Raw genomic sequence first — 17924 nt, forward strand, 5'->3', positions numbered from 1 at the left:
TAAAATTTCAACCATTGTTTTTTTCATCAGCAAACCTCTCCATATAAAAATGTTTATCTTAGATTTACTGTAGATTAACCTGAACAGCGACCCACTTATATAGTCTCTGATGCTGAGTTAATATTTGACAACCGAGAACACTTCAATTGAATGCATCTGCACTCAATTCTCCATAACTCGATGAGCTGTAACACTATAAATAAAAATAAATAAATTCTAGTAAAACTATAAAGACTTAAGTCAAAGATGGATCGAAGCAAAGCCTCAAATTTTCAAAAGTACAAATCTGGAGAACCATATCCGTTCGCACTGAATTTGATCAATTGGTCAACTCTAGTGAGTGACCAATCGACCATGTTTTCAGCATGAACGGTTGTCTGGTACTCCATATTTCTGTCCTTGAAAATTTAAGGTGTGGCTTCTATTGCCACCCTCGCCCTACTTAGTCCCTAACGAAAAGTTACAAATTGAAATCGTAAATTTTAAAAAGTAGCAAAAACTAGTGGGTTAACCGTTTTCATTTCTGTTTCGCTTAAATGAAAGACACACCTATCTAGTTATAGAAACACTAAGGGAGATCCGAATTTGGTCACTGTGGTCACCGGGAACCTACTACATCTGAAAAAAGTCCCTTAAGGGTCTGTTTACTTTTATCACATGAGAGATGCGTACCTCTAGAGTTTCTATAATTTTGCACCAAGGAGAAGTTATTTTTGCACCGAGGAGAAAAGTTACTTTAGAGTCCTCATTAAGAATAGAGATATTTGCCTACCAGCTCTGTATGTATGTATTACTGGGAATAATCCTGTAAAAATTTGAATAATTAAACATAAACCAAGTGAAGAACCAAATAAAATCAAGAAGTGAGCGAAATATTTACACCGAATTTGAGATAAATAGGAAAGTATGCCAAGAAGATCAATCCTGGTTAGGTCCTTGTCATAAAAAATATACATTATAAACATATATAATTGTCAATTGTATTCTTTACCATCACTATAAATACTGAAACTTAATAAAGATTTCCATTAGTTGATGATTTCTTTATTTTAGAAATAAGTTATTCGCAAAACAAACCATATTTACTCTCAGCATAATTTACACATTATTCTTAACTAATTGTGACAGCATACGGTTAAAGTACAGTTTTTTCAATTCATTTATCATATTTTGTGTGAAGCTTTTGTCAAACGGAACTTCGATTACTATAAAATCATCATCTTTTTTAGAGTAGGGAAAGTGTACCAGTTATGGCCATAGTGGTTCCCTATTTGGCCATACGTAAAATTCCGATCACTTTCACATTTTAAATCTTTTTCAATGTTTAAACATCAAGATATATCTAAAATCTTACTACTACAACCCAAAAAATTTTTCAAAATGTGAAAACATTCAAGTAATCCCGTATGGCGAAATAGGGAACCACTATGTCCATAACTGGTACATCTACCCTATATGATGAAGTCGCATGTAATACAATTCAATATCCACATGTTTATCTGAATTTGACAATAGTACATATGCTGCTCGGACAATTTAATATCTGATGTGGTAGAATTTTTGATATATCGTCTAACAGCAGCAGAGTCCAAGAGGTCCGCTAACGACATTTCTTCGTTGCCTGGACATTTGATTTCAAGCAGCACCTGAGAATAAACGTCGACGCCATCTGGAGAGCCAGCTATCCAACACTCATTGGGGTGAACCACCAAGCCACATTTTTTCACAAGAGGATTACGATTTTTCTTGTAGCAGTCATATGCAAGTTGTTCGGTGTCCTTTCCATACTTAGTGGCTTTAACATTTATTCCTTTTATATCCCAATATTGCTCAATTTTTTTACCCCAATCTGGGTTTTTATTTTTAAGATAGGTGAATAATTTGTAAGCCGAACTTGCCGTAATTCTCTTGGTACGGGTGAATTTTCCAGTCATTGGTTGATTGGTCACGTGTTTCCAATGCAATTCTTATTACCTTAGTGATATCAACATTAACGTAATTTTTATAATATTCCGATTGTTCGAATGAACTCATATTACAATCCTGAACATAAATTTTGGACAAGTTCAGGTTCAGGCATCGTGTGAGTTCTTCTTCAGTGATGTAGATATTCAATTCGTCACCTTCAACTGAATTCTGCAAGGCTCGATTAGGATACGTTTTGAGCTCGTTCAAAAAACGCCCTTCAATATGTTTGAAGATTGCTGATTGTTTCGAAACTGAAACACATTTAGATGATATCAGTATACATTTTGAGTAATTTACTACATTTGTTTTTACCTGATAAAATTCGGTTGAACGACGTGGACAAAATTTCCTCCTCGGTTTGACTGTTTGAAACAGAGCAAGGAAGGCCATATGGTTGAGTCACGCAGCATAGGTCCTTGATTCGCTTTGCCCTCCAAGGCACCGGTTTCCTCGATTTGGTCATACCCCATGCTTGTTTCACGTCTGTACATGAAAGGTATTCGAGTTTTGGGTGTCTGTTAAGGATTTGAAATTGATTAGTTATATGAAGGCGTTTTAATTGTATCCCACAACGGTACTTACTTCTCTATATGGAGCAAACATGCAACAATATGCTTGCATTTAGCTGTTCCAGCTTTGCAAGAACATTTCAGTGTCCATTTAGAAATGTCCTGTTGCAGCTTCAAGAACACTTCATGTGGAGCCAATCCAGGATGCGAGGTCTGAGTCACGTAACCAGTGACTTCCGTATTTACTGCATCTTGCTGGCGGTACCCGATGCAGATTACATGATTTGCGGCATATACAGCATAACCTTCTTTGATCGGCCGCACAGATTCGCCCACATAATCCAGAATATCCACTATGGTTACTTCAAGCTCGACATCCGGGGCGCACTTTTTCAAATCTGAAAGTATAATTCATAACCTCTTATTCACGATTTGAATCCGGATCTCAAATATATGGGTGAAAACTACATACAAACAAAGAATGTTTGAACTAATCGATAAAACATGTTTTTTATCATTACCTGATTGCTGCATTATCGATGTTATCTCCGTAATTCGTTAATAAAAATGAAAATACTTTTCACTACTGATATGCACTTGGTACGAAATAAACAAAGATCCCCTCCAACATAGTTCATATGTCAAAACGGAGATGGCGCTTCGATCGTCTTGAGTTTTGCGCTTGACAGTCAAACGTCAGACACCCACTCACAGAGGGCGCTTGTGCATGGAGGTGATGTTTACATTTTCAAGTGTCAAAACGCGAAGGCAAATATTTTCGTGCGAATAAAAGTTCAATTTTGGTGTACTTCAAGCATCTATCTACAGAAAAATATACGTCCAGCTGGTAAGAAAAGTTGTTACTGAAACATATCTGTATAATTTTCATCAAAAAACATCGTACTAGTGACATAATTTTCTCTTCCAGTTTTGAAACGTATGCAGTAGCAAGTATGAAGTGCGTCGTACCAGCTTGCCAGCATGAAGAAATCGAGTCGGGAACTCGGTTCTTTGCCGTACCACGGGCCACCAGCAAACTCTTCTACAAATGGACGAAATTCATACCGCTTTCCGGTAATCAAAACGAAAAAATCTGTGCGGCTCATTTCACCAGCAAGGATTTCATAACATGTAAGAATCTCTAAACAATTGTCTTGTTTTACACTTAGTAGCAACTTACTCTTATAGATCGCCGAAGAATAATGAAAACCAACGCTGTTCCAGCATTCCACCTGCCAAAGACGGGCACAAAAGTAGATCCAGACGGGTTGTGCTGCATAAGAGGATGCCCAATCAAAATGCGAAAATTTTTGTTGAAGTTTCCATCTCAGTCGCGCAGGCTGAAAGCGTGGAAGAGGATCTTGGACATAGATTACACAACCAAGTTGATGATTTGTCATAGGCATTTCAGCACGAAGGACTTCAAAATAGGTAACATTGAATTAGCATTATGCTGGTGATCCTTGTGCAAGTGGAATTTTCACCATGGACGTAGCCACGATTTTCGTCAGGGAGGGTGTGAGCGACCTTACAAGTCCATTCACGAATTTCGCGCAAAAACGCTTATTATACATGACCCCTGAAACCTTAAATTTTGAAGGACATTCAATTTGTTTTCTGAGTAACGGGTCCATTTACGGTTTGGAAAATTCTAGATGGAAAGCAGTGGAAATTTGATTGATATGGATTTTAATGTCCAGCCATTAGCCCTGGTCAGTTACATTCCTCCAACTGTTCATTAAAAATAACTTCCTTTAAGAAATCCGTCAGAAATTTCCCTAGAAAATTGGGCTTATCCTGCGCGGCGTGTGAAATGAGACGAGTCGAATGAGATGACAATTGTCGACTTGCTCCCATTTGATTAACATTAGGGCTTGTTCATATATTTCATAACGCTAAAATTAGTCATTATAAACACCGACCCACCCCCTTGTAATGCTTTTTGTATTGATGTTTTTTCCGTTTTTGTACATATCGTAACACCGATAAGGACACCCACCCACTCCCTACAGGGTCATGAAATTTGTGAATAGGCCCTTAGCCCTCTCACGTCACGTCTCGACTCACACGCCGCGCAGATTAAGCACAACTGTCTAGGATTCCATTGGAGATTTCTCCAGGATTTTGTTTTTAGATTTTTCTCCTGTTATGGATTCTATCAAATATGAAACTTGAAAAATACAAGGCTTAAGTCGCAGAGATTCGTCTGTAAACTATTGCAAAAAATTTTCATGTAATTTTTCTAAGAGTTCCACTAATGATACCTTCCATTTCTAAACAGATTCCTTGTGATATTCCCACTTAAATTGCTTTGGGAATTGCACTCAGAATTCCTTTAGGGATTAATTCCAAGGAAACTGGCAATGTTTATTTCAGAAACTTATTTTAAAATATTAAGATTCTTCTCAATTCCGAGAATATCGTTGAAAAATTTCTGTAGACATTACTGCCGTGAATCGCAAGTCAGTCCCATCTGTAAAAAAGTTGGCATTGAGAAAATGGGGTGTGAAGTTTCCAAACTCGTTTTCCATACGAATATTCAAAAAATTCTAGAGGATTGGAACATGTTTAAAACTAAATGAAACAATCTCAATTTGCTTCTCACTTCGATATCTTTCTGAGAAAAATATAAAGATGATCAAAACACGATTCATTTTTGTCTTACACGGTGCTGAAATCTGTAGTGGGACTTATATGCGGTTACTTTTCATTATGGGACAATTTGACTTGCTGTTTTTTCCTACTTTTTCTGAACAAATCTTATTATCTCATTAGGGCAGCTGAAAGATCATAGGAAGATATGTGGAAAACTGAACTCAACTAAATTTTGACGAAAATGCAGATGGGACTGACTTGCGATTCACGGCAGATTACTCCAAATGTTTTTTTTTCTTTTTGGACTCAGTCATAGATATGCCAAAATTCTATCAGGGTTTCATCCATCAATCTTTTTGAGGAACTTCTTTAGAGATTCCTGTTAAAGTACATCTAAGGATTTTTCCAAATATTTTTTTGAGAATATCAGACAAAAATTATGAAAATTTTCTCAATATATTTATCAGAATCTGTGTCGTTGGGGCCTTCCTTAGCCGAGTGGTTAGAGTTCGCGGCTGCAAACCAAAGCCATGCTGAAGGTGTCTGGGTTCGAATCGCGGTCGGTCCCAGGATCTTTTCGTAATGGAAATTTCCTTGACTTCCCTGGGCATAGAGTATCATCGTACCTGCCACACGATATACAGCTAATAACTGTGGAAGTGCTCATAAGAACACTAAGCTGAGAAGTAGGCTTTGTCCCAGTTGGGACGTAATGGCAGAAAGAAGATGTCACCGTCGGAAATTCGTCTACATAGGGTAAGGGTACCAGTTATGGCTAGAGTGGTTCCTTATTTAGCCATATGGGAATTTCCGAACATTTTCACATTTTGAATACTTTTGACACACCATCAACATTGACACAACATCAACATCACATTTTGTATACTTTTGTTAAAACATAAAGATATATTTGATATCAAAAATGATTATATTAAAAAAAAGATTTATCACGTATGGCGAAATAGAGAACCATTATGTCCATAACTGGTACACCTACCCTATTTGTTTTTAGTTTTTTGAAAATGTTAAGAGCCAAAATATGTATGAAAAACGGCAATTTCATTAGAATTTTGCTATATGAGAGCCGAAATTGTAACAATACTGAGGGCATAGAGTCCCTGGGAAACGAGAAAATTTCCTTCACGAAAAGATCCTCGACCAGCGGGATTCGAAACCACGACCCTCAGCATGGTCATGCTGAATAGCTGCGCGTTTACTGCTACGGCTATCTCGGCCCCCGACGGTGACATCTTAGACAATAATCAGGTTGAATCCCTACAAACTTTCCACTATGTTTTTTGCTAGGAGTACTGAATCATTTCATGATGCAATTTCTTGCATTTAAAAAAAGTTTCGTTAAGATTCCATACATGAATATCTAAATGTTCTTGTGGGACATCATTAGTGGCATTTTTGTAGAGATTTCATTGATATACTCAGATGCAGTGGCACGGAAAATGGGCTATTCAAGAACTTCGTCTCAGATTACCCGAAGAAAAGCTTCAAGAATAATCATAGTGAATTTATTTAGCATACTTTTAGCGTCTCTTACATGGATCTCTCCATAAAATCTTCTAGAGATGTCTTAACCAATTCTTCCAGAATTTTTTCTAACGATTTTTCAAAGAATGCTTAGGATAATTTGCTAAAATAAATCCTTGAGAACTCTAAAGTACTATCTCCAAAGATATTTCTCAGGTATTACTTTTATTTTTTCCAAAACTATCTTAGAAAATTCCTCCAGATATTTTTTCACAAATCCTTCAACCAAATTATCCAGTAGTTACTCTAGTAAATCTTCCAATGATTTCTAAAGTATTTCTTCCGAGAAATTCCACAAAGATATATTCCAGAGTGTTTGAAAAAAATAGCTTAAGGATTTTGTTTTTTCCAATGAATCCTACATTTTCATGTTGATTCCTTCAAAAATTCATACACGTTTCTTCCCAGAAATCCAAAATTCCCTGATAGTTTCTTCGAACAAATTTATATTATTTCATGAAATTTTCCAACATATCATCCACTCATGCAAATTCACCAAAAAATTCTCAAAAAATATCCCATGCAATTTTAAAAGATTAATAAAATATTTGCACTACAGCAATTCCTCCATCCTACACAAATTTCTATGAAAATTCTGTCCAATGTTTTTAGAGACATTTCTCCAGAAAATCTTGTGGAATACTATCCCGAGATTCGATTAATTTTTCTTCGCTTATCTTAACAAATTATCTAGAAAATATTTTAAAACTCCCTTAATGATCCAGGAGGTATTTAAGCGATCCTTGTTCATTAGGGTTGACTTTAAAACCTACACAAGTTTTATCAAAGGTTACTCTAGGATTTTCCTTACAAACAGCTCACGGATTTATTTTGCAGAAACATTTTTTTGGCATTTCCCTGGAGACATTCCCTAGAAGAATTCCTGAAAAAATATAACTTACTTGAGAAAATCTCAAAGAATTACTGGAGGATTTTTTGTAGAAGTCTTTGATAGAATCTCTGGGGCTAAGTTATTGAGTGAATTTCAGAAGATGTTTTGACTGGGAATCTTGGAGAATGTCCTAGGAAAATCGTTGGAGTCATCTCTGGATAAAATCTTTGAAGAGTTAGGGCTTTCTTGAAAAATGTCTCAAAGGGGAGGTTTCTGTAGCTTGATAAGTAAATCACAATTTTATTGCGATCCTATATCATAATTTTATAAATGAAGATTTCAATACGTAGATTCAATGACATTTCAATTTACATAATAACAGTTCGTCCCGTAGTAAAGTTTGCATCACCATAAGTGATTTCCATACTAATTTCAAACGTGTTCATGGAAAATTATGAAACTTTGTATCCTGGTTCAATTTTAATTAAGAATCAGAATATGTAAAAAAAAACTGGATACCTTTAAACAAGCCAATTATGGCTTGGATTAATTGATACCTTTAAACAAGAAAATTAGTGGTGAAATTCTGTGGAAAATAATCAATCAAATATTGATTATTTTCCAACCTTTGAGAAATTTCCGGAGTAATATTCAATCATTTGGGCATATAATAGCATATTAATATATTTCTGTTGAAATTCCTTGTCGTAATGGCACGAAAAATTTTCAAAAAAAAAAACATTTTTTTGATCTCAGAGTAATGTATGTTTCGATGCTATGAAGAATAATACTCTTATCTCATGGTTCCTATTAGGTTTCGTATTGTTTTTTTAGTCCATGCTTAGTCTTTTTTCGGCCTCTTTTTAATTCCTTTTAGGTTTCTCTAGAAAGAGGTCTGTAAGGACGAAAAGCTTTCTTAGTATTATGGTAACTACTGAAAGTATAACACCCTTTTATTTTCTGTTGAGTGGAAAAATCGACTAAAAATATGGCCAACTCAAAACCGACCAAAATGTCACTTACACTCCTTTGCGTTTAAGCCCCTCAAATATAGTAAACTTCAATTGCAAGTTCAGGGTTGAAATTTTTCTTGAAAAAAAAAGCTGAGGCAGAAAACTATCTTGAGATATTGCTGAGAGCTCGATGAGAAATTTTTTGAAGAATCTAAGTAATAATGTGTAGTGGAAAATTAAGAGGAATCCTAGAAGGCATTGCTAGACTCCAATATGTGGAGTTGTCCTTTATCAAATTCCTTGAAGTACCTATTCCTGAACGAATTCATTTCATCTAAGAACTTAAAGATGATTGGCAATAACTTCTAGGGGTTTATAACAAATTATTGTCAGATTTATTGCAAGACCGTGTGAACTGTTTGATAATACCTTCAAAAGATGTCTGGTAGGATCTTTTGCAGAAGATTTTTAGTTGGACTTCAAACGTTGATCAAAATTTGGATGAACGTAATTTAACATTAAACGTGAATTTTTAATATGTCACAGCTTGCGGCAGGTGAAAAGACAATTTTCACAAATTGATCAACACATTTGAAAAAACAAAAAACTAATTTGTTTATTTATTATTTTTTTTAATTTCAGTGGAAAGTGTGTACCTGAAACCTTCTGCTGTTCCGTCTAAAAAGGTCCCCAAAATAGTGAAATCCAAAAAACGAGTCCAAAGGATGAAGCGTCCTCCCACTTATCTGTGCGACCACAACTACTGTGCATGGTATAGCATGCCACCTAAAAGCAACAAGATTTGTTTCATCCCTGGCTGTTGTTCAAGAGCAAGCAAAGATACATCTCTTCACAAATTTCCAAAACCAACCGAAAATCAGTACCGTCTTTGGCTAAATGCAATTAAGTGTCGAAAAATTCCCTCGAAAAATTCAACGATTTGCAGTAATCACTTTGTTGCGACAGACTATCTTCCAGGTAAGTAAAAGCTTATTTTCGTCATACAAATGTAAAAAATTTTTGATTACAGGTCGTAGGCGCCTAAAGACAACCGCTGTACCATCGAAGCATCTCTTTGAAAATGACTCATCTTCAACGAACACTTCGACGAATTTATCGACAAGTTCATGTACTACTACCGAAAGGTACGATGATGACAATGATCACACTTCTTCTGTGGATCATGAAGCAAACAATGAAGATATCCGTTCTTCAAAAGCGAAAGTAGAGACAGATAAGGATTCGACATCTCATGCTACCGACTTTGCCTCTTCAAATGTGGGAATGATTTATAATGTGAATCAGGATGTGAATGATATTGCGAAGCAGCAGTGTTCAATCGTTGGTCGAAAACACGATGATTCGCTGCTCAATGGAGATCGTTCCGGAAGCTTTCATCTTATCACAGGAAACAATACGGAAGGAGATAATGAAAAGCAGGTGCCTACAATCGATAATGAAACACAAGATGATTCCCGGCTAGGTGGAAACGCTTTCGGGTTGGAAATGATCAGAATGAGTACTCAACGAACAAAAGAAAATAAGGTAGAAGAAGAAGAAGCATATGTGGAATGTTCCCCTGCAAAAACTACGAAGCAGTCGCTTTCGATTAATAACCGGACCCAAGACGATTCACAGCTCGAGGACAATGATTCCGCATGGGATGCTTCCGGAATGAGTTCTCAGCTTGTCGAACGTGCCAGTAAGAAATTGAAGCATAAGGAAATTTTATCAGATCTGCTTATTACGGATAAGGAAGTGTCTGTATGGACTGGCATCCCCACCATAGTGCAACTCGAAGAAATCTGCCTAGCGTATCGTTCTTTAGAAAGTAGCTTGTTCCCAAGAAAGTTTAAAATGCACGCGACAGATCGTGTTATTTTAACTCTTGCAAAGTTAAAACAGAATATATCATTTGAAGCACTCGGAACTTTGTTCCGAATCAGTGGTGTAACCGTTTCTCATTATTTCTCGGCCACCATTCAGGTGCTCGCACGAATAATGAAGCGGTTCGTATATTGGCCGACTAGAGACGAGTTGAAGAAAAATATACCGTTATGTTTCCGGGAGCATTTCCCTAACGTAACAGTTATTTTGGATGCCACTGAAATTCCAATATGCTCATTGAAGTGCTTGAACTGTCGAATCGCCTGTTATTCAAACTATAAATCAAGACGAACTGTTAAGTTTTTAGTCGGCGTATCTCCAGCTGGCTTAATAACATTCATCAGCAGAGGATACTCTGGAAAATCTTCAGATAAAATGATTTTTAATGAAGAAAAGATCATTGATCGAATGGTACCGCATGTTGATGAAATTATGGTCGACAAAGGAGTGTCTATCGAAAAAGAATGCTCAATCAAATGTATTAAATTGCACATGCCTCCATTTCTGCGTGGAGAGCGCTTATCAGCGGTCGAAGCGAGCAGAAATGAAGCGATTGCTAGGGCACGCATACACGTAGAACGTGTGATTCAAAGAATAAAATTATTCGGCATTCTGAACTGTACGGTAAATGCAGCAACGCTTGGTCATATTGATGATATTATGGATACAATTTGCGGTATTGTAAATTTAACAAATCCAGTACTACGTGATGATAAGTTTTAAGGAAGTTCTTCAGAACCCACCCAACTATGCATCAGGTTTCAATTATGTTTCGTTTTTGACTTATGCAAGTTTTAGTAGAACATAAATATGAATATGCACAGGATGTCCAAAAATTTGAAACCGTCAAAAGCGCATGATAATCCGACATTTTCCTTAAATAAAACCATTTCTAAAATTTCAACCATTGTTTTTTTCATCAGCAAACCTCTCCATATAAAAATGTTTATCTTAGATTTACTGTAGATTAACCTGAACAGCGACCCACTTATATAGTCTCTGATGCTGAGTTAATATTTGACAACCGAGAACACTTCAATTGAATGCATCTGCACTCAATTCTCCATAACTCGATGAGCTGTAACACTATAAATAAAAATAAATAAATTCTAGTAAAACTATAAAGACTTAAGTCAAAGATGGATCGAAGCAAAGCCTCAAATTTTCAAAAGTACAAATCTGGAGAACCATATCCGTTCGCACTGAATTTGATCAATTGGTCAACTCTAGTGAGTGACCAATCGACCATGTTTTCAGCATGAACGGTTGTCTGGTACTCCATATTTCTGTCCTTGAAAATTTAAGGTGTGGCTTCTATTGCCACCCTCGCCCTACTTAGTCCCTAACGAAAAGTTACAAATTGAAATCGTAAATTTTAAAAAGTAGCAAAAACTAGTGGGTTAACCGTTTTCATTTCTGTTTCGCTTAAATGAAAGACACACCTATCTAGTTATAGAAACACTAAGGGAGATCCGAATTTGGTCACTGTGGTCACCGGGAACCTACTACATCTGAAAAAAGTCCCTTAAGGGTCTGTTTACTTTTATCACATGAGAGATGCGTACCTCTAGAGTTTCTATAATTTTGCACCAAGGAGAAGTTATTTTTGCACCGAGGAGAAAAGTTACTTTAGAGTCCTCATTAAGAATAGAGATATTTGCCTACCAGCTCTGTATGTATGTATTACTGGGAATAATCCTGTAAAAATTTGAATAATTAAACATAAACCAAGTGAAGAACCAAATAAAATCAAGAAGTGAGCGAAATATTTACACCGAATTTGAGATAAATAGGAAAGTATGCCAAGAAGATCAATCCTGGTTAGGTCCTTGTCATAAAAAATATACATTATAAACATATATAATTGTCAATTGTATTCTTTACCATCACTATAAATACTGAAACTTAATAAAGATTTCCATTAGTTGATGATTTCTTTATTTTAGAAATAAGTTATTCGCAAAACAAACCATATTTACTCTCAGCATAATTTACACATTATTCTTAACTAATTGTGACAGCATACGGTTAAAGTACAGTTTTTTCAATTCATTTATCATATTTTGTGTGAAGCTTTTGTCAAACGGAACTTCGATTACTATAAAATCATCATCTTTTTTAGAGTAGGGAAAGTGTACCAGTTATGGCCATAGTGGTTCCCTATTTGGCCATACGTAAAATTCCGATCACTTTCACATTTTAAATCTTTTTCAATGTTTAAACATCAAGATATATCTAAAATCTTACTACTACAACCCAAAAAATTTTTCAAAATGTGAAAACATTCAAGTAATCCCGTATGGCGAAATAGGGAACCACTATGTCCATAACTGGTACATCTACCCTATATGATGAAGTCGCATGTAATACAATTCAATATCCACATGTTTATCTGAATTTGACAATAGTACATATGCTGCTCGGACAATTTAATATCTGATGTGGTAGAATTTTTGATATATCGTCTAACAGCAGCAGAGTCCAAGAGGTCCGCTAACGACATTTCTTCGTTGCCTGGACATTTGATTTCAAGCAGCACCTGAGAATAAACGTCGACGCCATCTGGAGAGCCAGCTATCCAACACTCATTGGGGTGAACCACCAAGCCACATTTTTTCACAAGAGGATTACGATTTTTCTTGTAGCAGTCATATGCAAGTTGTTCGGTGTCCTTTCCATACTTAGTGGCTTTAACATTTATTCCTTTTATATCCCAATATTGCTCAATTTTTTTACCCCAATCTGGGTTTTTATTTTTAAGATAGGTGAATAATTTGTAAGCCGAACTTGCCGTAATTCTCTTGGTACGGTGAATTTTCCAGTCATTGGTTGATTGGTCACGTGTTTCCAATGCAATTCTTATTACCTTAGTGATATCAACATTAACGTAATTTTTATAATATTCCGATTGTTCGAATGAACTCATATTACAATCCTGAACATAAATTTTGGACAAGTTCAGGTTCAGGCATCGTGTGAGTTCTTCTTCAGTGATGTAGATATTCAATTCGTCACCTTCAACTGAATTCTGCAAGGCTCGATTAGGATACGTTTTGAGCTCGTTCAAAAAACGCCCTTCAATATGTTTGAAGATTGCTGATTGTTTCGAAACTGAAACACATTTAGATGATATCAGTATACATTTTGAGTAATTTACTACATTTGTTTTTACCTGATAAAATTCGGTTGAACGACGTGGACAAAATTTCCTCCTCGGTTTGACTGTTTGAAACAGAGCAAGGAAGGCCATATGGTTGAGTCACGCAGCATAGGTCCTTGATTCGCTTTGCCCTCCAAGGCACCGGTTTCCTCGATTTGGTCATACCCCATGCTTGTTTCACGTCTGTACATGAAAGGTATTCGAGTTTTGGGTGTCTGTTAAGGATTTGAAATTGATTAGTTATATGAAGGCGTTTTAATTGTATCCCACAACGGTACTTACTTCTCTATATGGAGCAAACATGCAACAATATGCTTGCATTTAGCTGTTCCAGCTTTGCAAGAACATTTCAGTGTCCATTTAGAAATGTCCTGTTGCAGCTTCAAGAACACTTCATGTGGAGCCAATCCAGGATGCGAGGTCTGAGTCACGTAACCAGTGACTTCCGTATTTACTGCATCTTGCTGGCGGTACCCGATGCAGATTACATGATTTGCGGCATATACAGCATAACCTTCTTTGATCGGCCGCACAGATTCGCCCACATAATCCAGAATATCCACTATGGTTACTTCAAGCTCGACATCCGGGGCGCACTTTTTCAAATCTGAAAGTATAATTCATAACCTCTTATTCACGATTTGAATCCGGATCTCAAATATATGGGTGAAAACTACATACAAACAAAGAATGTTTGAACTAATCGATAAAACATGTTTTTTATCATTACCTGATTGCTGCATTATCGATGTTATCTCCGTAATTCGTTAATAAAAATGAAAATACTTTTCACTACTGATATGCACTTGGTACGAAATAAACAAAGATCCCCTCCAACATAGTTCATATGTCAAAACGGAGATGGCGCTTCGATCGTCTTGAGTTTTGCGCTTGACAGTCAAACGTCAGACACCCACTCACAGAGGGCGCTTGTGCATGGAGGTGATGTTTACATTTTCAAGTGTCAAAACGCGAAGGCAAATATTTTCGTGCGAATAAAAGTTCAATTTTGGTGTACTTCAAGCATCTATCTACAGAAAAATATACGTCCAGCTGGTAAGAAAAGTTGTTACTGAAACATATCTGTATAATTTTCATCAAAAAACATCGTACTAGTGACATAATTTTCTCTTCCAGTTTTGAAACGTATGCAGTAGCAAGTATGAAGTGCGTCGTACCAGCTTGCCAGCATGAAGAAATCGAGTCGGGAACTCGGTTCTTTGCCGTACCACGGGCCACCAGCAAACTCTTCTACAAATGGACGAAATTCATACCGCTTTCCGGTAATCAAAACGAAAAAATCTGTGCGGCTCATTTCACCAGCAAGGATTTCATAACATGTAAGAATCTCTAAACAATTGTCTTGTTTTACACTTAGTAGCAACTTACTCTTATAGATCGCCGAAGAATAATGAAAACCAACGCTGTTCCAGCATTCCACCTGCCAAAGACGGGCACAAAAGTAGATCCAGACGGGTTGTGCTGCATAAGAGGATGCCCAATCAAAATGCGAAAATTTTTGTTGAAGTTTCCATCTCAGTCGCGCAGGCTGAAAGCGTGGAAGAGGATCTTGGACATAGATTACACAACCAAGTTGATGATTTGTCATAGGCATTTCAGCACGAAGGACTTCAAAATAGGTAACATTGAATTAGCATTATGCTGGTGATCCTTGTGCAAGTGGAATTTTCACCATGGACGTAGCCACGATTTTCGTCAGGGAGGGTGTGAGCGACCTTACAAGTCCATTCACGAATTTCGCGCAAAAACGCTTATTATACATGACCCCTGAAACCTTAAATTTTGAAGGACATTCAATTTGTTTTCTGAGTAACGGGTCCATTTACGGTTTGGAAAATTCTAGATGGAAAGCAGTGGAAATTTGATTGATATGGATTTTAATGTCCAGCCATTAGCCCTGGTCAGTTACATTCCTCCAACTGTTCATTAAAAATAACTTCCTTTAAGAAATCCGTCAGAAATTTCCCTAGAAAATTGGGCTTATCCTGCGCGGCGTGTGAAATGAGACGAGTCGAATGAGATGACAATTGTCGACTTGCTCCCATTTGATTAACATTAGGGCTTGTTCATATATTTCATAACGCTAAAATTAGTCATTATAAACACCGACCCACCCCCTTGTAATGCTTTTTGTATTGATGTTTTTTCCGTTTTTGTACATATCGTAACACCGATAAGGACACCCACCCACTCCCTACAGGGTCATGAAATTTGTGAATAGGCCCTTAGCCCTCTCACGTCACGTCTCGACTCACACGCCGCGCAGATTAAGCACAACTGTCTAGGATTCCATTGGAGATTTCTCCAGGATTTTGTTTTTAGATTTTTCTCCTGTTATGGATTCTATCAAATATGAAACTTGAAAAATACAAGGCTTAAGTCGCAGAGATTCGTCTGTAAACTATTGCAAAAAATTTTCATGTAATTTTTCTAAGAGTTCCACTAATGATACCTTCCATTTCTAAACAGATTCCTTGTGATATTCCCACTTAAATTGCTTTGGGAATTGCACTCAGAATTCCTTTAGGGATTAATTCCAAGGAAACTGGCAATGTTTATTTCAGAAACTTATTTTAAAATATTAAGATTCTTCTCAATTCCGAGAATATCGTTGAAAAATTTCTGTAGACATTACTGCCGTGAATCGCAAGTCAGTCCCATCTGTAAAAAAGTTGGCATTGAGAAAATGGGGTGTGAAGTTTCCAAACTCGTTTTCCATACGAATATTCAAAAAATTCTAGAGGATTGGAACATGTTTAAAACTAAATGAAACAATCTCAATTTGCTTCTCACTTCGATATCTTTCTGAGAAAAATATAAAGATGATCAAAACACGATTCATTTTTGTCTTACACGGTGCTGAAATCTGTAGTGGGACTTATATGCGGTTACTTTTCATTATGGGACAATTTGACTTGCTGTTTTTTCCTACTTTTTCTGAACAAATCTTATTATCTCATTAGGGCAGCTGAAAGATCATAGGAAGATATGTGGAAAACTGAACTCAACTAAATTTTGACGAAAATGCAGATGGGACTGACTTGCGATTCACGGCAGATTACTCCAAATGTTTTTTTTTCTTTTTGGACTCAGTCATAGATATGCCAAAATTCTATCAGGGTTTCATCCATCAATCTTTTTTGAGGAACTTCTTTAGAGATTCCTGTTAAAGTACATCTAAGGATTTTTCCAAATATTTTTTTGAGAATATCAGACAAAAATTATGAAAATTTTCTCAATATATTTATCAGAATCTGTGTCGTTGGGGCCTTCCTTAGCCGAGTGGTTAGAGTTCGCGGCTGCAAACCAAAGCCATGCTGAAGGTGTCTGGGTTCGAATCGCGGTCGGTCCAGGATCTTTTCGTAATGGAAATTTCCTTGACTTCCCTGGGCATAGAGTATCATCGTACCTGCCACACGATATACAGCTAATAACTGTGGAAGTGCTCATAAGAACACTAAGCTGAGAAGTAGGCTTTGTCCCAGTTGGGACGTAATGGCAGAAAGAAGATGTCACCGTCGGAAATTCGTCTACATAGGGTAAGGGTACCAGTTATGGCTAGAGTGGTTCCTTATTTAGCCATATGGGAATTTCCGAACATTTTCACATTTTGAATACTTTTGACACACCATCAACATTGACACAACATCAACATCACATTTTGTATACTTTTGTTAAAACATAAAGATATATTTGATATCAAAATGATTATATTAAAAAAAAAGATTTATCACGTATGGCGAAATAGAGAACCATTATGTCCATAACTGGTACACCTACCCTATTTGTTTTTAGTTTTTTGAAAATGTTAAGAGCCAAAATATGTATGAAAAACGGCAATTTCATTAGAATTTTGCTATATGAGAGCCGAAATTGTAACAATACTGAGGGCATAGAGTCCCTGGGAAACGAGAAAATTTCCTTCACGAAAAGATCCTCGACCAGCGGGATTCGAAACCACGACCCTCAGCATGGTCATGCTGAATAGCTGCGCGTTTACTGCTACGGCTATCTCGGCCCCCGACGGTGACATCTTAGACAATAATCAGGTTGAATCCCTACAAACTTTCCACTATGTTTTTTGCTAGGAGTACTGAATCATTTCATGATGCAATTTCTTGCATTTAAAAAAAGTTTCGTTAAGATTCCATACATGAATATCTAAATGTTCTTGTGGGACATCATTAGTGGCATTTTTGTAGAGATTTCATTGATATACTCAGATGCAGTGGCACGGAAAATGGGCTATTCAAGAACTTCGTCTCAGATTACCCGAAGAAAAGCTTCAAGAATAATCATAGTGAATTTATTTAGCATACTTTTAGCGTCTCTTACATGGATCTCTCCATAAAATCTTCTAGAGATGTCTTAACCAATTCTTCCAGAATTTTTTCTAACGATTTTTCAAAGAATGCTTAGGATAATTTGCTAAAATAAATCCTTGAGAACTCTAAAGT

General features: G+C 36.5%; 3 protein-coding genes across 4 annotated transcripts in view; all 3 read right to left on the bottom strand.

Annotated features, from left to right (window-relative positions):
* LOC110679851 (piggyBac transposable element-derived protein 1-like) overlaps nt 1–17924 on the bottom strand; it is a 66795-nt gene that overhangs the window by 41059 nt on the left and 7812 nt on the right. The gene's annotated exons all lie outside the window — the stretch shown is intronic.
* On the bottom strand, nt 1864–3075 carry LOC110679660. The gene is made up of 4 exons (XM_021855069.1): nt 2999–3075; nt 2551–2875; nt 2281–2483; nt 1864–2219 (listed from the first exon to the last, which is right to left on the bottom strand). Exons 1-4 carry the CDS (start codon nt 3009–3011, stop codon nt 1864–1866), a joined length of 897 nt encoding a protein of 298 aa, XP_021710761.1. The 5' UTR covers nt 3012–3075.
* On the bottom strand, nt 12582–14253 carry LOC110679850. 2 transcript variants are annotated; one of them, XM_021855737.1, is made up of 4 exons: nt 14177–14253; nt 13729–14053; nt 13459–13661; nt 12582–13397 (listed from the first exon to the last, which is right to left on the bottom strand). In XM_021855737.1, the coding sequence occupies exons 1-4, from the start codon at nt 14187–14189 to the stop codon at nt 12631–12633; spliced, it is 1308 nt and encodes a 435-aa protein (XP_021711429.1). In that variant the 5' UTR covers nt 14190–14253; the 3' UTR covers nt 12582–12630. The 2 variants fall into 2 exon arrangements, with proteins under 2 accessions (XP_021711429.1, XP_021711430.1); XM_021855738.1 differs by having other exon boundaries at nt 12582–13661.

This window comes from Aedes aegypti, chromosome 3 (genome assembly GCF_002204515.2).
Source record: "Aedes aegypti strain LVP_AGWG chromosome 3, AaegL5.0 Primary Assembly, whole genome shotgun sequence".
Classification (NCBI taxonomy): Eukaryota; Metazoa; Arthropoda; class Insecta; order Diptera; family Culicidae; genus Aedes; species Aedes aegypti.

Coding starts and splice junctions, on each gene's coding strand:
- LOC110679660 (XM_021855069.1), bottom strand. Junction 2,484..2,550: donor TGTTTGCTCCATATAGAGAA/GTAAGTACCGTT, acceptor AATCCTTAACAG/ACACCCAAAACTCGAATACC. Junction 2,220..2,280: donor GTTCAACCGAATTTTATCAG/GTAAAAACAAAT, acceptor AATGTGTTTCAG/TTTCGAAACAATCAGCAATC.
- LOC110679850 (XM_021855737.1), bottom strand. Junction 13,662..13,728: donor TGTTTGCTCCATATAGAGAA/GTAAGTACCGTT, acceptor AATCCTTAACAG/ACACCCAAAACTCGAATACC. Junction 13,398..13,458: donor GTTCAACCGAATTTTATCAG/GTAAAAACAAAT, acceptor AATGTGTTTCAG/TTTCGAAACAATCAGCAATC.